At 32.9% G+C, this 26,377-nt stretch overlaps 2 protein-coding genes across 4 annotated transcripts in view; one reads left to right on the top strand and one right to left on the bottom strand.

The window, feature by feature from the left end:
- The window catches only part of LOC145943675 (beta-1,4-N-acetylgalactosaminyltransferase bre-4), a 109,771-nt gene that overhangs the window by 40,302 nt on the left and 43,092 nt on the right, over positions 1–26,377 (top strand). The window lies entirely within an intron of this gene.
- LOC145943953 (uncharacterized) lies at positions 8,802–10,153 on the bottom strand. Its single transcript, XM_083051872.1, has 3 exons — positions 9,834–10,153; positions 9,565–9,609; positions 8,802–8,959 (listed from the first exon to the last, which is right to left on the bottom strand). Exons 1-3 carry the CDS (start codon positions 10,015–10,017, stop codon positions 8,802–8,804), a joined length of 387 nt encoding a protein of 128 aa, XP_082907998.1. The 5' UTR covers positions 10,018–10,153.

The raw sequence follows: 26,377 nt of genomic DNA, 5'->3' as shown, positions 1-26,377 counted from the left end.
AAATAATCCAGTATATTGTCAGGCGAAAAATAACTAACAATACGGACTGCTGATATACGAGGAGTTAATTTAGCTTCAAATTGCATAAACTTGCAATTTTTTTTCCCCCCATAAATGTAAATAATTGCAATCATTCTTATTAAATGGATTTATTATATTATAATATGAATCTTTGCATATTAATATTATTTTTGTTATATGTTATTAAAAACATATATTTTCTGATTAAAATAGTGTTTGGTAAAGCTTAATATATATATGTATATTTCACATCGCAAAAAGAAATTATTTATTTTATATCTTCTTTACTTGATAATTTGTTTTACACTTTCTATATTTCGTGAAATATTAAGAACATTTTACACGGATTTTTGCATACATTGTCTAGAAACTTATCTAATTTAAGTTTTAATTAGCGTCTGACGTGCGAAACAGATGTTCTTTGTTGTTGCGCGTGTCGCAACAAATTGAAATGCGAAATGTCGAAATATATTGCTCGACAAAACGTGCTATTGTACCGCACGCAAGGCACGGAATATTTCTTTTCTCACCGCGCTGCTTTTATATTATATATTCACGAGGATTTTGCAATTTTGCAGCGGTTTAGAAGCGCAAATCTGAAAATTAAAGCACGCCCAACCAGCATCTGTCGCTTAACTCATTGTGAGCTTCGGATAAAAATTTTTTAAATATTGCGCACGCTTTTTATTAATGAGCCGCTTTATAATCTTCTTTTTTTATGGTAATAAAAAAAGAATATATATCGATATATTTTTCGCGGTGAGAGTAGATTTCGCGAAAGAGTAATTATTATATGTATAATGAAAACGTGGTATTATAGTTCTACAAACTATATAATGTATATACACAGAGAGAGAATTTTCTCTTAGAATTTACTGTGAAAATCATGGTAATCGTATGGTTATGGTATGGAAAGAATTTTTAAAATATGTTTGATTAATTTTACTATACTTTTAGTAAAATTATACTTTTAGTAAAATCAATCAAACATATTTTATATTTTATTGTGATAGATATTATTTTTTATTGTGATAAATATTAATCAGAGAAATCCTCATAAAATTCTTTTCATACCATATTGTCCCACGATTACCATGGTTTTCAGCGTAAATTCTAAGAGAAAATTTTCTTTGTGTATATATATATATATAATGTATATAAAGACCGGAAAGATATTAAGTACATTACATAATGTGTTTTGGAGATTTTCATCTTGCTTTCTCTGAGCTGTATGCAGGTTTTAATTTAACAAGTCACAAAGTAAAGATGATGTGTACACGGTCATTTTTTCTCGAGTCAAAATCGTGACGTGTTCTACCGAGCGTGAAAATATTGCATGCACTGCTGGTTCGCATTAGAGACTCTTTATCTACCGTGCGGTCACAACACAATAAGTATTTCTATAATATACTCATAAGCAACACATTATTGTCGCACCGTAATCGCCTGTGTATATGTGTGTGCTGTGACTTTACCTGCGTTCGCGGGACAATTGTCATTCGGTGGATACGTGCAATTTGCGATAATGTATCGCACCGCATCCCGCAACTATCTTCCTTCCGTGTGCACTTGTGAGGTATAAAGATTATCTGAAAATGCCCACTGCGCGTTATCGAAATGCCCTTTACATATTTTATTTACATTAGTTGCATTATAATATGCATATTATGGGTGAGAATAAGTACATAAGTATTATAATTATTAATTTAACGCAATTATAACTTTTTTCTCATTATCAGTTGCAACTTATTCAACAAATTGCTCTATGTTAAATTTTAATGAATTATTTTTACATCTGAGATATTTATATTTATTCAAAGCGCTCTCGAGTCTCAAACAAGTTTTCATTAACATAAAATGAAGAAAAAATCTCTCTTCGATTAATGGCTAGAAAAAAAAATAAAGAGAGGTCAGTTCTGATTTATCTTATGCATTAATTATGACCACACTGTTACTATAGTATATTCACCTTTGCAAAAAAATTCTCGGCTGATCGAACGGATAGGATTAGCATTCCCCGCGTGCATTCATTCGCCACACGCAGAAAACTACATATAGCTACACGGCTCGGAGATTAACCTCTGAAAGAGTAAAAAAACTTGACAATAATCTCGCGATTCTCTCGTGCCGCGAAAAGGTCGTCGAGCATTCGATGACGAACATTATCTTTAAGAATGTGGCTTCCACTGGAAGCCGCACCGCGTGAACGCGTCATGTAAATGCACGAAATATATATGTATATATATACATATATATAATACACACACACACAAAGAAATTCGCTCACTTATACTTTTGCACCGATGGACCGTAATTCATAAATAATTTATGTCGACATTGTGCGGCGGTCACGCGATCTCGATCATGTCATCCGCTTTTTGCCTCGAAACCGTGCTCTAGCTGCTGCTGTCCCTGTCCTGAATCTATCGAGAGCGGCATCTATCTCGGTCATTGTTGATTTATATGAGCCGGATTATGGTCATTGTATGTTAAAATGCAGTAACCGATATCGTCGAGAGTACTGCAGAGCCGTTTTAACATCGATAGTATCAGTGGCGAGCAGTTTCGATCTTTTCCAGATACGTATATATTCGGGTTGAATTGTGGTATACTAGTTGAACAACATTTATATATGTTCAGAATATAAAATAAATTTTATCTATGGAATTTTTTTTGAAAATATTTATTAAATTCTTCAATTAATTAAATTTTATTTTTTAATTATTTCTAATAAATTTTTTAAAATAAATCACACATCAGAGTAAATTAATATATGTGTAATAGACTCTTTTGTATAATAAAATGCGGAATATATTAACCAGTGTAACATTAAATCACAGTTAAAATAAAATAATTTTAATTTTATATTTTTATATTTTTTTTTCTATTTTTATAATTTTATTATTTAATATATATACATATAATATTTAAAATAACATTTTGCTCGAACAGAAGATCGACTATAGATGAACAATTCCAATTCTTTGTGAATACAATACGATGCTATCGTGCTACCCACAACATGATATCATGGTACTCGTATTTAACAATCAATCGTTGAAATAAGAGCTGCGAGCACTGTTTCACGTCAATATTTGTTCGAAAAGAAAAACGATCAAAAAATTCACTTTTGATTGCGTCTCGGAGAAAAAAATCCACCGAAGACAGCGGTTCGCGTTTTGGCCATCGACCAAATTGCGAATCATCGAGTCAATGTTTATAGTACGGTTATGTCGGTAAAACGTGAAGAGTAGATTTATGGGGTAACGCGTTATCGTTTCGCGTCCTCGTAAACCTACCGCAATTTCATATTCGAGATAAGAGCTTCAATTAAGATACGCGCGCCGCTAATCACTTTCGCATTTTACTAGCTCAGTAACATACATAGGTCGCAGATTGCGTCGGTCGATACTCATGTCGCCAGACAGAGTTCAAATTGAATGTATATTTTAAAGCGTTTCAATTAGCGCCTGTCAGAAGTTTGACGAAACTTAAAGTTCGATGCGTAAATCATAAAAGAAAAAATAATTTGTTGATCAAATTTAAATCACGCCTCGTCTAAACCTCCAAATAAATTTTAAATTTATTTTTATTTACAAATAATAGAGTAAATTCTTATAATGATATTATGTCAATCAAAGAATTCAATTATGGAAAAGATTAAATTTAAAGATAGATCTAATACACACACAAATTCCGAAGAAGTTTATCATTTTTTGTTATCTCTTATATATTTTATCTATATTTTTATCTATCTTTAATCATCTTTTATTATTTTTAATTTATTATCTTAAATCTCTAATTAAATCTTAAATTTAATTTCTATATAAGTAAAGTTACTTAAAAATAATTAAAGAATATGATTTGGTTGTTGAGACTTGCATTTCTGATTTTAATTTACGAAATGGCTCTTTTTTTAATTGCTAATTACTTAACTTTTAATGTCTGGATATATTCATCGAGAAAGACTCCAAATTGGTCAAAAAATGCTAATGCAGCATTGATTGCATATAGATTTATTTCATTTCTATCTATATTTTATTTATCTTCTATTTACAATTACATTTTGTACATGATTTATAACATTTCCATTATTTTCCGTTATTAAACGCGCCGCATTTGTTAGATAAATATTTGACCATTTGCATGCTAATCAACCCACAATATATGATAGTTTACTGTTAAGCTGGTTATTGCCTATGCGCATTAGTGCGCCTGGTTCTCAATAAGAGCTAGTTATATATGCGCATATGTCATTGAATAGCGATTGAATACGTCGAATACGATATTGTATACATAGGATTATTTCCAATTTGAATACTATGCAGTTTTTAAAAATGTTCCGTAAATATTAGAAATTGGTACCTTGAAGCTATATTATTATACGCGGATGGAAACGATTTTGGAGTAACACAGCATATTTGTTTTTCTTGCATCGTCAATTTGAGAAATTCCATCTTCGCAGGAGGAACGTTTTAAAATATCTGTAGATGATGAAAACCGGAAAAATAGGAGAGGTGTGCGCGCGTTATATACTTTTATACACATATCGAATTTCGATATGTCGGGATCGCGCGTGGCATTTTTATTTGGAAGAAAAATATTTTCATGCATAAACGATTTTTCGGAAAATAACGAGAGAGAAGAGCTTTGAAAACATCGCCGTTAGCGGTGTTCTGTTCTTTTTGCAATTTTCACGAGTATTAAGAGTATGCTGTAAAAGAGAGAGAGAGATATATGCGAAGAAGGAGATACCTATAATTTAAATTTGATTCCCCTGCACCGATAACGAACGCATAAATTTTTTTTCTTACGACGACGAGCGAGTCCCCTGGAGTCATCTTCGTCTTGTCTCGTAGCTCATAAAATATAACTGCGATGTGCGACGTAGCATGATGGTATATAAACGGATTAAATTTCGTTTAAGAGAGTGGTCTCTCTCTTCGAGGGGTTATTATAACGAATTAAAGTCGACTTTTTCGAGGTCTTTTCGTTTCGATTAATTTCCCTTAGGAATGCAGAAATAGGTCGGCGATATAAAAAAGAAGCTGATGGTCTTGAGCCTCCTCTAATTAATAATAGCACTTTACCTCTGCAAGAAACGTTACTCAATAAAAAGTGTTCCACTTCGTTTTGTATTTTGCCTCGCATAAAAAGTATGCAGAAATAATATCTTTTGTTTTCTACTTTTCTCCGCTTCTCTATTTTGAATCATCGTAATAATGCAGAATGGAATTATAATGCGATTGTATAATACAATGCCTTCAAGGTTTACAATGGTGAAATAAGCAATTTGTATCTTTTAAGGTACAGAATTTACGTTATTTTACATAAAATAACAATTTTATCCGACACCTGAGGGTTTATCTAAATTTACTTGTCTATTTTTTTTCTCAGGAATTTCGCATTCTTATGGAAATAAGTTTTTATATATTTACATATGTATTCGCTTTTTATCAGATACATAGATTTTTTCGCGGATAAACACGCAGATTTAACGGCAAATCGTTCCAATCACGTCGCGTTTCGGGTAAACGATTTAACGGGCGAATGATAAAAATCCGCTTTCAATTGAGAAATTGGATTCCTATTTAGGTGGAGAGGGGTCAAGGGGGAGGGGGTGAGAGCTTTTATGGTCGAAGGAGGGTGATACGCGCCCCCGGAGAGAGGGTGAAAGAGTATTGCAAACGCGCGCGCGATCTGAGGTTACGTTTTACTCGTAAAAGCCGAGTAGGAAGCCGCACCGTGAAACGCTCGATAACTTGAAATCCAATAGAGGAGAGTCTCGACTCGCGCGCTCGTAGAACTTTCCAAGTTGCCTCGTTAAAGTTGGCAAATTCGAAGCAGCCGCAGGACAGAATCGGATACGCGAGGGGCAAACAAGGATACGATACTCGAAACGATATCGTAATTTTGGGGTTCATTGCGCGCACGTGCGTTTCCTATATAGACGTCGACGAAATGACTGTGGATCGTGATCGCACGGCTGGGGAGAAAATCGAAGATTGAATCATTTCTCATGCGCGCCGGGAAAAGGGGATAAAATAAAATGTAGAGAAGATTATGTTATAGAAAAGTTACCACTGTTTCGCGCGATTAAAAGTAACAAAAAAAATTTGGAAATTTTTTGTAAACAGTAAAAATTGAGTGACGGTTTATCAAAGAACAGCTCGGAGTCTCTTTTTCTTCGAGGTTAACGTCGGATTCAATTTTGCGGAGAAATATTGCTTCTTCCACGGTGATGGAGGAAACATCGTTTTATCGTTTCTTTCGTTCAATTCTCTTACTTTGTAATATCTGCATACTTTATATATTCAGAAATAATACTGGCAGATAGGTAGAATTTTTGGTCCACTTATAAAGTTAACCATTCTTCTTTCGGATTCAATTTGAATAGTTCAAACTTCAATATTTTGTAAAAATATCTCCAAGATGGAGTATAAAATGGTATTTATAATATAACAATTAAATTATATTTTTAAAACATTTTTAACGTTTAAATATATTTTTAATTTAAGTTTTAAATATATATTCAATTTTTGACATTAATTATTTAGAGTAAATAATTCAATCCTGATAATAGCATTATTCTCTTCTGATTTGTATATGTGTCTTCCATCGATTTAATTCTAAATATAAAGATATATAGAGAATACGTAATCGTTGTATCGTATAGAAAATTTGTATTCCTTTCCATATACAATAGGACGTTGACTTACGCTCTAGTAACTTTTAGACTTGCGCAATCAACAGTGAGTTATTTTTACTTTGCTTCTATCGGTTTTCACATGTTTTTCACAAAATATGCATACCTATATACAGGGAACTTGTTATTCTACCATCGATTTTAAATCTCGTATGTAAATTGAAATGGACAGATAGACGAGCTAAACTGATTGAAATAGAAATTCAGATCTTTTATATCTCTTATATATATTTCTTTTGTTTTTTATATGAATCTGCTATACTTATCGTGATTAGTCTAAAATATATACGTCATTGAATTCGGTCAAATCGACAAAAAATATTTGAGCCACTGCTGCAAACTTTTCATTTTTTTCTTCCGATAACAAACGGATATATCGAAGCAGTAGAAGAAGATAGTCAAGATCAGACCGAATTTGTAGCTTAAGCTTCACGTTTTATCTCTGCAAAAATGCATCTGCTCTCACGATTTCTTTCGAAAATTGTTATCGCAGAATATATTTTCGACGTGGGTGTACAGACATCTGTCATTACGGACGATACGACACTGTCTCTTCCTTCGTTCGGAGAATATAATTTTTGTTTCCTTTTTTTTTCTGAACAAATTATAATCTTTTTTTCAAAATCAAAGTATAAGATTGAACGCGATGAACTTTTATTAGTAAAATAAAAATGCACAAAAAAAGCAATTTAAGTGTGAAAAAGTAGTTTTGAATAATTTGAAGAGAAAGAAAATATGTGTCTACAATTTAAAATGTAAATTACAGAATGAAGTAATTTTTAACATAATACGAATCCAATAACAATAATAATTTATTTTCACCAAGAAATATGAGAAATGATGTTCATATTGTCTTGTGATTTTAGTTTACATTTAATTATAATTCAAAAACATGAAATATAATGATTAATTAACTTAATATTGTAAAATTATACGATCACAGCGCAGAAGTAATGTTTATTTAATAGCTGGTACATAGTTCATTAACGAACTGAATTATTTACAATAGTTTTATAAACGAATGTAGAAATTGAAGCTTGTGTTGAAGCGTTTATTGGATTGGAAATCACAATTATCGTTTTAAAATTAATAGCATAAAGTTTTCAATTAGACTGAAATATTTCAATTGGAAAACGTTTGAAATCGCAGCATTCCACGTGAACTGGATTCTTATCGGTGATTATTGTGAAAATTATCGGAATTTCAGCATGATTTATTATAGTGGAGCGTGTCGAGCATTCTGTATTTCGAAAAACGTGTGTAACCGGAAAAAGATTTGCCGGATCGATCTTGCACATATTCATGGATGCTCCGTATAAAACATTTTCTTTATACACAAATTGCGACGTTTTACTTTTTATTTTTTTAAAAATTTACATTAATTTTTATTTTAAAATTTATACGAATGACAGATAAATTATAATTTCTTTTTTTCGTAAAATTGACTGTCCGTGCACATACGGTGTAAAATATATAACTGGAATGACACCCTGTATATTTTGAAAACGTGTTTTCCGCGATGCAACTTGACATTCTCATATTTGCTGTCGCGTTTATTGCAAGGTTGGTTCATAAATCCCGAATGATTTATCAACGACGCCATGGTTGATACATATCGCGAAACATTGTGAATACGGAAATCGTTGTTTTTTTTCCCCACATGACAGTTGTGTGTGACGATCGAAGTGTCTGTGACTGCAGTGTGTTATCCAATTCTAAGTTCGAAATTAATGGTTCTTTTTGCGATAACATGTGCAAAAATATATGTCATTTCCACGCATCTTCCGTAAAAGATAATATTTTTTGCATGAATTGTTTTTATTATTACATGCAGCGTACGGAATTTTTTAAAAGAAAGGGAGAGAAATACTACGATATTTTTATTGTATATACTTATTAAATATAAAATTATAGAAATACATTTTTTCATATTTTATATTCATTTTGTTTTTAATTTTTTACTTTTTTATAATATTCTTTAAAGTTTGTTATCCGAGACGAATTTTACGTTATATACACGTTATATACACATTATCTTAGCAATGTGTATTTCGATAGATTTTAGTTCAATACATTAAACTTGACGGTGTATTCGTGAACCCCGAACGCAATTAGGATTTTGCCGGCGTCTAATTGCAATAGTCCCAAACACGTTACAGTCGGAACTTCGGCAAGAAGCTTTATTGCGATTCCCGCAATTTCCGTGCCCGGAAAACTTTGACTCTGCCAATTCTGCCGGAACGAAGAGACTTTCGATTAAGTAGGAAGCGCGGACGTGTCATGCCGAGCGTGCTTATAACTTTTCGGGATAGACAGATCTCGCTTAAACCGAAGACAAATATCGTGGGGAAACAATCAAAGCATATAGTGTCGTGAATTTGAAAATACTAATTTGAGAAAATCATATGTTTAAGTAAAAAAATACGTATTTTATACATATACTAATAATAATGCTGTTTTTTTTTATTTTAAAGCTACACAGAGAGAATTTTCTCTTAGAATTTACCCTGAAAATCATGATTATCGTAGAACAATATGGTATGGAAAGAATTTTATGAGAATTTCTCTGATTAATATTTATCATAATAAAAATAATATCTACAATAAAGTATAAAAAATTTGATTAATTTTACTATGCAGTTTAGTAAAATTAATCAAACATGTTTTATATTTTATTGTGATAGATATTATTTTTATTGTAAAATATTAATCCGAGAAATTCTCATAAAATTCTTTCCATACCATATTGTCCCACGATTTTCAGGGTAAATTCTAAGAGAAAATTTTCTTTCAGTGTATCTTTATTTATTTTATTTTCACTATTTATTTTTTCTCACCTCGCCGTAATCTAATCTCGTAAGATACGTGTATTTTTTTCTTATCTGGAAAAAATAAAAAATATATATTATTTCTGAAGCAAATTTTTTTCCAATATGAAATCAAGGAGATCGGAAAGGTTTAGAAAATATCTAAAGTTATTCTTACAGTCACGTATCGATAGTTCCTAATCGCAAAAGTTGAACTGTGACTACGCTAGCCTTGCGGAAGCATCGCTTGATATCGCGATGTATGCGCAGCTGAATATTCATGATATATATACACATACCTGCTATCTGCTCGTTGCTTTCGTCAACAAAACAGGGAACATCGGCTCGTTCTGTGGCTTTGTCCACGATGAAGTATTGTGATTCCAGTTCTGCGCGCCCTGCCGGCGGCGATGTCATTTGGAAAATTTGAAATTTGAATGAGCCAGCGCGCGTTATCTTCCATGGAAATATCATTCGGTCCATCGCATCGCGCCCGCACGGGTTTCTGCCTCATGAATGCCGGTTACAGAACGGTTCTCATCAACGATACAACCGCAAGGTGATACGAAAAGAGACAGTAGTGGAAACGATTTTATATTTCCAGCGATATCTTTTTTAATAAGCGTTTTTAATTTTCATATTAAATTCTTTGAAGAATAATCAAAGTCAGAATTCTCTTCTCTACTTTGAAATGAATTATTTAAAAGTTAAAATATATAGTTGGTGAAACATAATAATCATCATCCCATTAGAACAATATTTCAGTACTGCTAAATATAATTATTGTATTTAATGATGTTCTAATAATCTATTTGTGGATTAAAACATTGAATTTTTTACGTGAATATTTTATGAAAGTAAAGAAAGAGTTTGCTAGACTCAATTAAAATTTACTTGAAGTTAATGGGAACGCAGGATATATATCATCTTGTAATTAAAAATATAATTTATCGAGGTCGTCAATTCTCACTAACGATTTTATATTTAAAATTTTTATTACGCGAAAGTCGATCTCGCGCGATCATTGCAATTCGCGAATGCCTACTTTCTAGGCTACTATCGGCAGTTACGTAACACGAATCTGTTAACGTGTAAATTTTATCTATAAGCGCGAAAGATTTATTAATAGCGTGCGATCAAGAATTAGTTGCAACGTGAACTCACGAGAGAGCATTTTAACGCAACGCAATGCGAAACTTTGTTCTTGGTGGAATACTGATGCGGCAATTTCCAACACACAGTCTCCAATTTTCATCGTTCGGTCACTCTCTGATTGGCCTTTACTCCGTCACGTCGCGACTTAGTCATCTAGCTCGCGTTTCCTAGAAATTGTATTGTACCTTCGACAAAGACGATACGGAAGTAAAAAACGCGGCGATACAAATAAAGCAGTAACATGAGAACCAATTATTTCTATTTTTTTTTTTTTTTATTTGTAATAAAGAAATAACTCTTGGTAAATTGATGATGCTGTAAGTGGAAGAATTTTTAATCAAGAAATGTGAAATGAGAATAAACGAGAAGTTCGAGAAAATAAAAAATATATTAGAACTAACTATTCCGACACAAATCTATAACTTTTCACATAAATATTTTATAAAGTTATTTCGCAAAGGTCAGGAGAGGCATTAGAAGCCAATGATTAGAGCGAGAGAGACGGCCTCGCGGATTTTATTCAATTATTATCATCAACGGAGATTGAGATTAATTGTTCACTTAGGGTAGGGACGCACGCGAGCAAGATAAATCTATCGTCGAGTGCACATCTTAAATCCAATTTAACGAACATTCCAACGGGCAGGCAGTATTAAAGTCTTATTAGAATGGTCGTCCTTTTATACGAGAGGTGTCCCAGACTTTAATATCAGTAACCATTCTTTATGTGTGTGTTTTAACATTTACTTATAAATTTACTTTGATAATTAAATTACAAATTAAAAAAAGTTAAATGTTTGCTTTAATCGAAGCGAAAGATTTTTTTAACTAATTAAATTGTGGAAATTTAGTTCTCTCGAGAAACTCTTAACGTTTATAATTCGGAAATTATATGAAATCGAGCTTAAATTTTAAACATAAAATTTTTGTGCGAAGAAATTGATTTTAAATTAATCTGGTACACCTCTCCCGCTTGCGGGTTAAATAAGGGAGGGGGCGACAAGAATCCTGAGACGATTTGCGATTCAGTGCCGTGATCGATTCACGTAAATCTCGCGACTAATAATAGATGATAGCGTGGGCTATCGCGGTCGACATTAATCATCGGAAATGGCTAGCAAACCAGTAAAGTCGTACGTAAAAAAAGGATGGCTGATGACAGCTAGTGCACGCGATGCTTTCGTTCGCGGATGGAAGGCCTTTCAAGGCTTCCTTAACAGAAGCTTTTTACGTCACGTTTTATTGTTTTAATTTTAATATTAATGCGAGCCGTACTGAATATTGAAACGCCACGATAGCGTCGAAATAGATGGCCCAAATTTCGTTCAAATTATGACTGGGGATTCATTTTGCTATATAATCAGTTTGTCTCGCGACATAATCAATGTCAGAATGATAGAAATGCTTTTTACTTAATGATAACCTCGATTTATTCCCGTATGAGCGATAAAAGATAAAATGATAATTATTGAATCATAAATATCTTTTAATTATTGTATTCATCAAAGCAGGATTTTGTAATATTTTATAGGACAGATATTGTGTGGGTAATATTGTAAAAATATCAATATATAAAAACAGAATAATATATATAAAATATGTAAAATATCTAGAATATTGTAGCATATTTCTCTGTAATTTCTGTTATCTTTGATACGAAAACTCTGAAATTTGATAAGCCACCGTAATAATATCGTCAAAATTCCAAGAGCGAGATATGACTTTATACAAGTCACCAAGGATACTTTTTTAGTAGTTTTTCAACTCGAGTTGATTTATCCTTCTTCTTTATATGCATTCTAGATTTAAACGTAGCCAACCTCGACGCAGTCTCAATTAAGTCGAAACAATGGGGCAACTCGAAGACTTTCTCAAGTCACATTCGCGAATTCTCTCCAGTCCTTGAACGCGATTCGGTAGCGAAATTCCGGTAACGATTCCCGTAGGAAAGTGGCCGCGCACTATTCTAGTAAGGCACCGTCTTGCATTTTAATTCGGACCTCTTCGAACCTCATCATGGGGTCGTCCCTTTCGGCCTCGTTTCCGCTCTTTGGGGGAAAGTTTACGAAACGAGTTCCGACACAACTCCCCGAATACTCGAGTATGTGCAAGTTTGCGGGTATATATTCCGAGAACATCGCGAATAGTTGAATTTTTTAAAAGATGACTTTCCAAAAGGTAACAGTAAAAGTAATAAAAGTAAATTCCTCGTTCATAAGTAATAATATGTGCTTTTATAAAATACACTATGAATATGTAGGAATTTATTTAGTAATTCAGTAATTTTAATTTTGATAGATAATATAATTACTTTATTATAGATGTTTTTTTAATTAATTGATACAAAAGGTCTCGGATCTGGATAAAAGATCGCGTCTCCCTCGATATTCTCGCGCGACCGTCTCGCTTCGCTTTCTTTTCGGTTCGATGACTTTCAACGACTGACTTATTATTACTGTGTCGAAATCTATCTCGCCAGACAAAAGACAAATAATACGAATACACAAACGATAAACATTACCGGCTCGACAATTAAAATATACATATATAAAACAGCGCGTTCGACCGACCTTGTTTTCGAGTCAAAATAGGAATAATATCGGCGGAACATATAATAAATTATAAAATATAAATATAATAACGATAAAAATATCCTACAAATATACACATTATTATAGGAGATTTAATTTTTATATTCAGGAAATGGAAATAAAAATACCAATATTTTATTTAAATAATCTTTGTTGTAAAAAAATGATTATGCAGCATATTAATTTATTTATTTATTGATGAACTTATTTACGGAGAGTATGTTGCGGATTTTTCTATATTTTTATAAATTCTCAATTACCTACACTTCAAGAATAATCGAATAACATCGATAATTATTTCATGTTGTTCTTCAGCTATCTTCTCAAAACGAAACGCTTTCTTTCTCGCGCGAATACACGAGCATCTATTTCGCGCTTCTCCACGCTTCAGCGCGCGTCCATCCCTTTAATACATTCTACTTTAACCCCTTAAGCTTAATTCCTCTACCGGGGGGGGGAGGGGGAATCTACCCTGGAACGTACGGTACTTTTCGCGTCCGGCGTTCGTTCTAATTTGGATCCCCTCGAACTTCTCTTCTCCTCGTTCTCTCTCTGTTCTTTTTCCATTCCATTTGGGTCCTCTATTCCGCTTCGCGTGTTCTTCAGAAAAGTTTTTCGCACCGACGGTGTTTAATCTCCGCGAGCGAGAAAAGCTCTCGAAGAATTCTCTTTTTTCTTTCCCGCGAGCTTTTTTTTCGAGCTCTCTTATCGAGCTGGCGCGAAAATAGCCGTCTTGCTTTGGCGAATTGGTAGGGGGGTTATCTTTAGCTCTTGGAATTTCTCTCTCCTGTGGTGTTTTCACGTACCTATACCGGCCGGAGTTAATTCCACGAGATATATACGGCGATACGGTGGCGGAAATGAGCGAGATTCCACGTTAACATACGCCTGACGTTAAATTCGCCAGCTAACGGTATTACTCAAACCCGATTACACCAACTCGCACGGTGTTAATTGGCATTTGCAATTTAGCGTCTACATTCGCGTCGAGATACTTTTCGACCAAGTTTCGACACTACGATAGCTTTTGAGCTCAACAGGGAATTTTTTCCGCAAATTTTTGATGAAATACTGCTTAAAGATATCGGCGGTAAACACAAGCCTCAATTATACGAAATGTAAAAAGTACATAATTATGCTGCAAAAATTTTAACTACTTAATAACTGATTATGACTTATTAAGTAATTAAACTTAATGACTTATTAAGTAGTTAAAATTTTTTGCAGCATTATTAACTTTTTACATTTCGTATAATTGAGGTTTGTGTTTATCGCCGATATTTTTCAAAAATGTATATATAAGACATCGAGGCATCGCACAATTGAGAAATAGTGTATATAAGTATATAATATGTAAAAAAAAGTTTACAATTTTATTTTATTTGATTTATCTGAAAAAATTATTTGAGGTTTTTTTTTGCGTTGTAGTTAATCTTTAAGCTGCTGAAATTTTTTACAGCACTCTTTTTTGCATCTGTCTCATTTTTTATAATTTATTTTGTCATACTTTTATTTCAACATTTGCATGTGCAGATTATGTTTTGCAATATCCAAAATGTTATTCATGAATCTTCGTAAGCCATATTGTTAAAATTCGCGTTATTAAAATTTTTATGGAATATATTCCTTATTTAATTGTTTCTTTCTTGTGGCAAACCGAGAGACGGATTTCTACGTTGATTGACATTTATAATTGGACATCCGTATTACAGCAGCGTAAAAAACGGAAAATTGCTACTTTATGAAAAATTTTATTTTGCGAGAAATTCACATTTTGTTGCGTGGCAAAGTGGAAAATTAAAAAATTGTTTACCTGTGTTTTTCGCTTATTTAATTATTTCCACTTCTTAGCAAGTCAGATTTAATGGGCGAAAAAAACTGTTGTACTTTTTATCTTTATGAGAAGAAATAATGTGCGCTGCGCATTTCTATAATATAATACAGTAATAATAATACGATGCAATAATGTATATATAATATACAACATATAGGATAATAATAATGCAATAAATTCTTACTAATTTAGATGTTGCATTCAGATATTTTATATCGTATACGAATCGTTATGAGAGGTCATAAAGTCTACTTGACTTTTTATGCTTATAATTTTTCTGTATCTTCTTATTATATGATGAATATGGGGTGTTGGTTGTTGTAGATGTTGTAGTTGGTTGTTGAGTGTTTTTTTCATTTGAATAACTTTATTGCAGCGAGCAGAAGTATAAGTCTTCTTGCTATGTATTCTTTATTCCACTACTACATATATCTTTTTGTCTCGTGTTTTTATGATACGTAGCTTGATTCATAGCTTTTTAAAAGTCGCGGTCGTTATTGCGCAACTGAGAAAGAGAGAACCGGTTTTAAGAAAAGAAGTTGTATCTCATAACAAAATAATTCCGTAACGAATCGCACGAGGTTGTTCCCTTCTCGCGTTGCTATATCCGGCCTCTAAGTGCAACTAAAGTGCTCCCATGCTTACGGATTTAATTATACATATATGATCCGTGAATACTCTCGAAAAGCGGACTATATCCTTCAATCATCGAATTAGACCGAGTATAATTTTAGTAATCTGGCAACAGTTTTGCAAAATGGTTATGCGCGTTTCAGTCAGTTATTATATATGACACAGCATGAAATCAAAGTAATCCTATTAAATCCCATTAAAATTATTGGATCTTTTAGCGAATTTCTCTTCGAGATTTCAAATATTAATCGCGTTAATATCCTAAAAAATTTAATCAATATTTAATTAGCATTTGAGCGTATATTAAATTCTACATGTTTTAGCGCATAAAATTATTTTTAAAATGTGACCCACGTTTAATATGCGGCGTTTTTGATCTCGCGAGGAGAATCGAGTGTTTCTCGGGGTACTTTATCGCGGAACTATTATGATCGGCTCGAGTCGTTTTGCACGATCGCAATTACGTCGGTATAATTGCATCAGGTACAATGATGGCCCGTTAACGCTCCACGATATGCGCGGGACAAAATGCTTTAATACTTCGAGACGCAAAAGACGCCCATAAAACGCGAGCCTGACGTAAAAGCTATTTATAAAACGCGCTCGATATCCGCGGATATATTGCTACCAAACTCGAAAGCGTTCGTCGACGGAATAATTTGGTTATATTCAACCATATTATACAATCGAGAATTAACTTATTTTCCTTCTATTAGCACCCAACATTTTTAAATGCTAAATATATCGATCTGCGGTATCATCAATATATCAAACTTAATATCGTCTCGGTAAAATTCGAAACAAGATCGCTTGTAAGCTGAAAATAAGATGCAGAAAATAAGATATGAATATAGATATGAATATACCATAAAGATACAAGGAGAACAACTGTAGGTGACACATTTTAAATTAGACTATAAAGACAGAAAAGCAGTGCGTTCTCTCCTACGAGAATCATAAAAACTAAAATTTTTGATTTAAACTTATTGTTAGCATTAAAATAAATTTATTTTAACTAAATTAATATTATATTTTTTATTATATATATATTATTAATTTAATATACACATCAAATTTTGACATTTTCTGGTTATATATGTGTGTATAGTAAAATTTTAAAATACTACATTTTTATGTAAAACTGGGAATTTTAGATACAAGAATATAAGATATAAGAATGATAGAGAGGAATCTATATTTTCAATACATATACATATATGTATGTATAAGATTGTTTAATATAAAGAGTGATCTGCTCGGAAAATAGAGGATGACCTCATCAAGGAACGTCTCGATCTCGAAATTTATCTCCAAAAAGCTTTTGTCGAACGACGGGAAGGTAGTAACAATCGGATTCGTGAACATGAAGTTTGAAGTTGGTGCTCGCGAGATATTTTTGAAATATGAAATTTCAGCGATTGCGACGGAGAGAAGCCGTCAGCATCCCGGAGCTTTCACATCAATGTTACGTTACGATCGTCGAACGGTTTATAGTTTTCGAAGTGCTTCTCACGAATCACATTTCGTTGCGCTTTATTCTTTAGGGGGAAACGTACTTTCTTCAACACGATGCACTTTGTCGTGGCTACATTTTCTCGTATTGAGCTTTGATAGTTTCCCAGTGTATCGAAATTCCAATTTCGATATGTACTAGAAAAGCACAGTATTTTCTGACCAAACTCTGGAATTTTCAACACTTTCGCGTAAAATTAAATTAAATTCTTCAATTTGATTTTACAAGCCAGCTCACGTGCAAAATTAAAAATTACAATATTTATTATATTATATTTTATTATATATTATATATTATTATATATAATAAGAAATATTAATTTATTCTATCTCTCATGCTTACAATTTTTATATAATTAAAAAAAAATTTCTTTTGTACCTTTTTTTTCTTTATACATATATACACATATATCTTTAAATATCTTTTATAATACATACTTTTAAATACCTTTAAATATCTTTAAATAGAGATTGTCGACATATATTTCAAGCAGATATTTCTTCACGAAACCTATAGTTTGCTCGATGACGGATAAATCAATACTGCGTTGTTTTCTTCGCAGTCAGTTATTTCGACTTGCAGAGTCGATCGTCGTCTCGCAAGCGTCTGAATGGAATGCCTCCTAACAGTCAGCGGCTGGCTTTCATTCATTCAATGCGCCCGCGCCGATGAATTCGTGAATGAACGGTCGATTCGCGTTTTGAATGTATCTCTACATCGGATCATTGCCCCGCATCGTGCTTTTCTCGTGCTCGTAGAAACACTAGGAGAAACGCGCCAAATATATTTCAGGCACGAAACAAAGCGAGTTTGTATCCCATAATAGATTATATTGCCGCATAGTCCATTAAGTATGCGAGCAATTCCTCCAGACTGAATCTCTCTCTCTTTCATTAAATAATTTAGAAAATTATGATTTAATTATAAGAAAATGAAGTTATTTTACAACTTAATTTCAACTTAATTTACAACTCAATTTTAAATAATAAAAGTCAAAAATATACTTTGCAATTAGACTTTATTATTAAAATTGTTAGATTTTATTTTTATACTTCTAAAAATCATATATTAACATTTTTTAAAATGAATATAATATAATAATTGTACCAACAATTTTTATTACATATGTAAAAATGTAATATACAGAGAACATATAAAAGAGAGAGATTACGCCTGAATAATCACAACTCGGTTTCTCCTCGCATATTTGGTACTCGAGCAATTTTAACCCATGCATGCGAGTTATTTTAATTACAACCGGATTTCGTCGGTGGCCATTAGGCACTTTTTGTTTGGCAGATGGGAGGGGAGAAAGACAGAAAGAGAAAGAGAGAGAGAGAGAGGTGACTATACACATTCGTTGAAGAAGTGAAAAGGACCATATTCGAGAACGAGGGAAGTAAGAAGTCTCTCTCTCTGCTAGCTGTCGGCTATGCTTTATGTTCCCATTGTGTGTATCCTTCGAGAGATCGATTGGATTGGTTATTAACCCTGGTGGGCGAGCAACGGGCACCGATATATCGAATTGTGATCCAGGAAAATCAATTTACGAGGAAAATCACGGCCATTGTTCTCGCGTCCGCCGGCGCGCTGTTCACTTAACGAACTCTTCAATTATGCGGTAGACCGATCTCGTTAATGAAGAGATCTCGATGCTGCGTCGCGCCGGACATTTCGATTGGATATCTCAATGCACAGGGGGGATCAGTCATGATGTACACGTTATAGCCAGAAGGGCAGTTTCCATCTAAAATGACGTTGTCATTTCGCTGCGAGAGTACCAGACATTCCGATTAGCACAGTACTGTCTAATGAAAATGGAAATTCGCCGAGAAATGGCTATATATGATTACGTCGATTACGATATTACGATTACGATCTAGATTTAGTAGATAATATATGTGATGGGCAACAATTTGTATATTTTTCTTTTGCGTATTATTCTCTTTCACTTTCTTTTTTTTATATTTTACTGATATATTTATATCTTTTCCGTGAATTTTTAATGTGGAAGTTAATTATTTTTAATTTAAATTTTCAAAAAAATTAATTCTGAAAGTGAGATTAAACTTTTCTGTTTCTTAAGAGAACAAAGAATATCTTGGCTACGTATTTTAATCGTGTACTTGAATGCAATCCAAATATTCCAAATTGGATCCAAAATTAATCTTAGAGCAGAATCTAATCCGCAGAGATGTGATACATTCACGTTTTAACAATAGCACAAAGCTCGGAACTCGAGAGTCGGAAATGCGAACAAACCACCGCCCATTCGTGTACACGTTTATTGACAGCGGTTGTGAACGGTGTTAAAAGCATTTGGCGAGACACGAGTCGACGAAACGTTAAGGAAGTTCCGGCAGCTTCGCGCTACAGCTGCAACATCTGTGAACTTCGCGATTCGTCGCCGATGCGGAAACACTCGCCAACTCCTCTAGATAGGTTCCAGTTTGCGAAGGGGCTCGTCCTATTAGTCGTTTTCTCCGTTTATTAGCGAAACAAGATATATAGTTTCTCCTAGTCTTTCTCAAGGCCATCTTTGAATGACAACTCGAGAAAGATGATCGTTTGCCGTGTGTGCGTGTGCGAATAGAAACGTGAATAGAACGTGGGCAATCAGTTTGAAAGGCTCTCCTTATAACTCTCGAGGAAGGTCTTGAGCTTTGAATGGTGTGAGTCAATTTTGAAGATTAGCATTAGCTCTGCATACATACGCTGTATAGAACATGGATTAGTTCTCAAACACGCGCTATTTCTGATAAAAACATACCGGGATGTTAGATACGAATTATACAAGGTATTTTAAATTTTTTAGTATATTTTTTCAGCCTTTCTTTGAATAGTTTAAGCTCGTTAAATTTACATTTTGCACAATCAGAATTTTTTTCGCAAGAAACACGGATGCTGGGAAAGATTAATTATATTTGCCTGTCAAACAACAGTATTTCAGAGATATTTTCTATTCATTCTGTGGTAATCCTGCAATTATTCCATATGATATCAGTTATCGACAAAGTAAAGTCTTTCTCATTAGAAATACATAATACTTGAAAACTAATCTATTTTTTTACTACATAGATAAAATTCATGAATATCTAATCACGTAGATAAAAAACAAATAAATATTTAAATACTTCTATTATCTGTTTATTAAACAAGTTATAAGTTTATTAAACAAATAATAGAAGTATTTAAATATTGATTTGTTTTTTATCTACGTGATTAGAGATATTCATGAATCTTATCTATGTAGTAAAGAAATAGATTAGTTTTCAAGTATTATGTATTTCTAATGAGAAAAACTTAACGTGTTTTATGAAAACATGTTTAAGAGATTACAAATATTTTAAATTTCTATGCATTTTTCAGTTTCTCTTTAAATAATTTATTTTTAAATTTATTTAACTTTTATTTCAAATAATTAATCTTTAAATTTAATTTTTGCAGCTAATTAAATTTAAATTTTGCAGTCAGAATTATTTTTTATAAGAAATGCTGGATGCTGAAAAAGTCAATTATGTCTCTCCTTGAACAACGGCTTTATAGAAATATTTTCTATTCATTCTCTATTAATTACAACTTGCACTTATCAATAATTCATTAGTACAGCTTTTTAAATGTCGATTCACTTTTCATTAGCGTTATTAGATATTCGTGAATTCTTTTAATCGCTTCCTTTATTAAAGAATATTTTTAGAATTTATACAAAATATCTTGAAGATTTTTAACTAAAAATAATATATTATTAATATGCAATTTAATACTTTTGTTTATTTTTATTTATTAATTTTGACTTCTTTATTTTTATTTGTTTGCTTACAAATTTATGGATTGCTTCTTACGTCACTTTTGAAAGTCTCTAAAGGATTTAATTTCGCGATATAACGACTTTTCCTCCAGCTCTATTTGTCATTCTGTCCCCTGTCTTCCCTCTTTTCTATTATTTCCTTTCTATCTCCCAGTTCGATTGCCCGTACAAGAGGCACCAAGTTGATGTTATGTGTCGCGTGACACGGAAACAAAGGGACGAACTACGGTCTATTTGTTCACGAGAGGCGGCGACAGTTCTTGCGAAGCCTGTCAGAAAGTACCGTGTCATTTCGATCGAATCAGTCATCCCCGTAAACTGTCCAACATCCAGCGGAGCGAGTTTCGAGCCGCGCTGGGCACGTTCATCGTGACTAAGACCGCGCCGTAAATTACTTCGACACCAACTTTGGCCCCGTCACCGAGAAAACCCGCGATAGTTAACGGCTCTAGGCGACCAGGAGCTCTGCGTTATTAACTTCCATCGCTGCTTCTCGTTCTCTCCGTAGTTGTTGAGCTATAAAACATCTCAGTTCCCGTCGAAGATAAGTTGTAGACTGTGAAGGAATGTACATCGAAAAAGGAAATAAGTTTAAAATTGCGGATAAATTGAAGAGAAAATCGCACAGGTTTGAGCGTTTGCCAAAATAAAAAGTAAGACAAATAATTTCAATGGTTATTTACTACGTATAACGTAAACCTTATCGATTAAGTTTATAAAAGAAATTCAAGATTTAGTTATATTGCGTTATATTAAAGGTTCTCTCGCGAATCACGAGAAACGGCGTCGTGAAATATTTCTGTCGAAGAAAAATTTGTCTGGCGAATTGACCGGTGAATACGTTTCTGAAGTTTGAATCGCGAATCTCGCGAAATATCTCAGCATAAACCTTCTCTCCGTTTGTGCTATTTAGGACGACAATAAAAATCACTTCCGGCCGATGTACCGCGTTTTGACGTGCACTCCACCGCTTTTCCGATTCCCCTGAATGGTACGTCGTTGTACAGAGTTATGTCATAGGAGGATATCTGTAAAAATAATTTCGTAAATGTTGATAGAATATAGTAAAATAGTTATACAAAATGAGTTACGATGAGTTTTACTAGAATAATCAATTAATTCAGTCGTTTATGATTCTAATTTGATATTATAATCAGGGACCCCGGATCGAACCGGAACCAAAACCGATAACCGTTCCATAATCGTTTTTTTTGTAAAACTGAAACCGTAATGAAATTCTATTAAATTTATAACACTGGAACCATAACCGGACCGTTAAATTATTTTCGGTTTACGGTTCTTTTCGATATTTTTTTCTGTTTTTGCGCAACTGACGAAAATGTCATGATAACTGCCTCCTTGAAGTGCAGTACAATTAAAAATAAATTATTTTTAAAATGTTCTGAAATACATGTATTATCGCAATAACGATAGCTGTGAGGATAGTATGTTATCCGTACACAGTTTAAAAATTTGTGTTAAATTCAACAAATATCACCTGTCCCAAACGGTCCACAGAAATTTTTGTGTTAATTTAACATAATACGGATATGTTAAATGGTGACACGAATATTGTGTTAATATTTTAACATAAAATAAATGCAAACTTCAAATAAACTTAAAATAAATTTTGTGTAAAATTAACATAGTTTTAATGTAAAAATTAACTTGAAAAATTGTTAATTTTACATTTTATCACCCCCACTTATATTATAAAGTAAAATTAACATTTTTTTCTGTAAATTTTAACAGATAAATCTTGTCACTAATAATACGGAACATATTTATTGTGTAAAATTAAAAATAGATATACATTGTGTTATTTTTACACTTTTTTTTAGCTGTTTTAATAATTTAACATTTGAATCCAATTAACATAACAGCAATATGTTAAATTAACACATGAATGTGTTAAATATTTAACACAAAAATTTTAACGGGGACCGTTTTTAACAAGAAAACACAAATTTTCAAACTGTGTATAATACGCGATAATACATGTATTTCAGAACATTTTAAAAATAATTTATTTTTAATTGTACTGCACTTTAAGGAGGCAGTTATCATGACATTTATCTACTATATATATAATATATATAATATAGATACATATACACTATATATATAATATAGATACATATATTATATTTTCATGTATAATATGAAGTGTTGTTTATTTATATGTCATAAAAATTAATAATAATTTTTTAAAGTAATAAAATTTAGAAATTAATTTGTAAACGATTTCGGTTTCCTTTATTTATTAAAAAACCGAAACTGGAACCAGAACAGTTATTAAATATTTTATTAAACCGAAACCGAACCGCGTAGGCTAATTTTGTTTCGGTCCGGATCCTTGATTATAATATATTCTGAATATTAAATATAAAATGTGTTGAACAGACTTCATTCTTAATGCTTGCTACAGCAAAATACGTCATAATTGCCTTGTCGTATATACAGCTTTTGAATTATTTAATCGATGCCATGAATGGTATCGAGGAGAAGAATGTCACGTAAAGCATGTTTAGTATTTTTTTCTCTTCACAATTTATATAATATTGTGATTTTATTCATTTCTATGACGATAAAATTTTCGGGAATTTGAACTTCGAATTATATATAAAATTATATTAAACGATTGTGTGAAAAGATAAGCATTTTAAGAAGTAGGTATTTTTTCTATATCTTTGCACCCAATGCCTCATTTTTAAAAGATGAAAGATTCAGAAATATTGAGAAGAAATAAATCACGCGACTGTTACTGCAGAGAGTTATAATTTCGCTTAAAAGTAATAACTTCAATAGAAGGAAATACTGTTTAAGCAAGATATCGCTCGAACATTACATATTATTGCGCATGCTAATTGGAACGTTTCGTGTCTCAAATGCACGCGATTTGTCTGCGATTTGTTCTGATTCATTGCACGTCATGTCAAGGTTCCTTCCTCGTAGAAATCTCTGCGTTATAAATGAAATAAACCGACAGCCATCCGCGTTCTCACGATTTCTTTCTTTTTTATTATTCCTACGTCAATTTTGTTTTAAGGTACATCCTGTATGCGCGAAGATTATGGGAAGATATTTTTGTGGGATATAGGGATCGAGATATTCGCGAAAAAAGTATGTGGGACTTAGCGTGGAAAAAAAGTAAGGAGAGAGAAAGGAAGGATGGAATCATAGAAAATCAGAGCAAAAGGAAATCCACTAGAAAGACTAGTTGATGCCATGGTCGCCATGACGATGGTTATCGATCCCCTCGTCCCTCTCATCTCTCTTGTCCTTCATTCTTTTTCCTTCTTATTTCTTTTCTTGCTCTCTTTTGATCTTTCTCTTTCCTTTGTTCCTTGCTTTTTACTTTGTGTATTCCTTTTTAGTCTAACTTGACCTGCTTATCTATTGTGAGATATTTCTTTTTTACTGAAATTTTGCGAAAATTTATTGTGTGAAAAATAAGTTTGATAAGAAATATATTTGTAAAATATATATAATTGATATAAAAAATTATACATGCTATAGATTTAAATAAAAAAAAAATTATTTTGCGCAATAAATTTATATATATATCTTTTAAATGCAAATTTGAATGCAATATCTTTTGCAAGTAATACAACTCTGCTCTTTTTAATATTTTTCATAATTTTCACGATTTGTTTCTTTCATGGTAGTTTGTATTGGACGCGAAGCGACTTTACGAATGGTGATTTGAGGATTAGAATATCAATGGTGGAAATTCAGAGACCGGTCAAAGAGACGACTGGCATTCAAATCAATAGTTTGTACAGGAGAGCACAGGGCCACAGGCCACCCACACACATACACACGGCAAATCCACGGTTTCGAAATGTATATATACATACATGTGTAGAATGGTTGGGGCGTTCTAATATATCAAACGAACGAGCGCGACCAATCGGGCGAGTATCGCAGAGCGGCAAACACCGAAAACCGAATTCGCGCGATTCTCGGCAGAGATATCGGGGAATCCGGAATTATCGGTGTGAACGCTATATTCTCCCAATCTCAAACATATAAATCACGCGCGTGTCATCCGGCCGATAGAAAGAATGGACACACACGCATCGCGTCACCGCGCGCTCTCTCGATCGGTTTCTTTTTTCATTAGTTTCTGTTCGTTCGAATATCACACGTGCCTGGGTTTTTATTGTTTTTGAACAACGTCAGTCTCGTCCACGAAACACGTGTTGCGAATATTTTACGAGACACCAGGGAACGTTTTTTTTTTCTCGCTCGGCACTAATATATTTTTTAATCATTCCCGTAGGGAGTGGCGTCAAGGAGAGTATTCCAAAATATTACTCCCTTTTTATGCGAGTATATGAAGAGAGTATATGAAATAACGTATAATAAAACGAAAAAATCAAGAATATATAATTTTGTCCTGACATTTCGGTGTCACGCGCGATTTCTTAGAACATCAAATATCTTAGTAAAATATATAATCTGATAAACATTCTTTAAACATCTTATACATGCAATAAGATTTATAAGAATTAAATACAAATTTTGTCACACTGATATACAAAAAAAATTTGTAAGAAAATAATTTCAAGTTTTTTTATCTTATAAAATTTAGGATTTTTCTGGTAATTTTCTCTCTTCTCTCTCAGGAGAGCTGAGAAAGCTTGTGAAACAATTTTATTACAACGCGTCCAGAATTAAAAAAAAAAACCTACGTTAAGTTGTTACAAGCATGGAAAATTTATTGTACCTATCTAAAGTTCAATTTATATTATAATTGCGAACCTCTCTTAATTTCAATTAAATTTCCTATCAAACTTTCTAAGAGATCGAAGGTAATTTATCATCAAGCAGAAAATGGACGAGGACAAGGCTGCGCCCCGTGTAATTTTCCACGTTCGCTTTATGGGGATGAAGCATAAAAGCGCTAAAGTATCTTTTCTTCGTCAAATAAATCAACACGTTGGAGAGAGAAAGAGCCCGTCGCGTACGGTGGAGTGGCAGTTTTGCGAAAATTACGCTTGTGCGCGCACTCTCGAGAGAGATTGCGACATGAGAAACCAGAAAAAAAAAGATTGCGTTGCAAATTTTCATGTGAATGCCGATAAAAATTCCTCTCGGCATTAAAAGGCACTCGAAAAAAGATGGTGCACGCTCATATCCATAAAAAAATGATCGTCGGCATGTCTTCTGACATGAAGCTTCCTCCAAATAGCGATGCCACTCAAAGGGAAATTTGCGTATATCCTGATGCCGGGGATTCCCCAATAAAGATAGCATAAATCACTGTAAAATCAATTTCTTATAATTCGAAAGTATGTGTGATT

This window comes from Prenolepis imparis, unplaced genomic scaffold (assembly GCF_030444845.1).
Source record: "Prenolepis imparis isolate NDT839.2.m4 unplaced genomic scaffold, iyPreImpa1.0 SCAF_12, whole genome shotgun sequence".
Lineage (NCBI taxonomy): Eukaryota > Metazoa > Arthropoda > Insecta > Hymenoptera > Formicidae > Prenolepis > Prenolepis imparis.
The sequence above is the reverse complement of the archived record's forward strand: the minus strand, read 5'-3'. Positions and strand labels throughout refer to the sequence as shown.

Bases quoted from the DNA above. Each gene is read 5' to 3' on its own strand.
- LOC145943953 (XM_083051872.1), bottom strand. From the start codon at position 10,017: ATGGACCGAATGATATTTCCATGGAAGATAACGCGCGCTGGCTCATTC. The intron at 9,610-9,833 runs GTATGTGTATAT...TATTTTTTCCAG, and splicing joins AAGCAACGAGCAGATAGCAG to ATAAGAAAAAAATACACGTA. The intron at 8,960-9,564 runs GTGAGAAAAAAT...TCGTTCCGGCAG, and splicing joins CGAGATTAGATTACGGCGAG to AATTGGCAGAGTCAAAGTTT.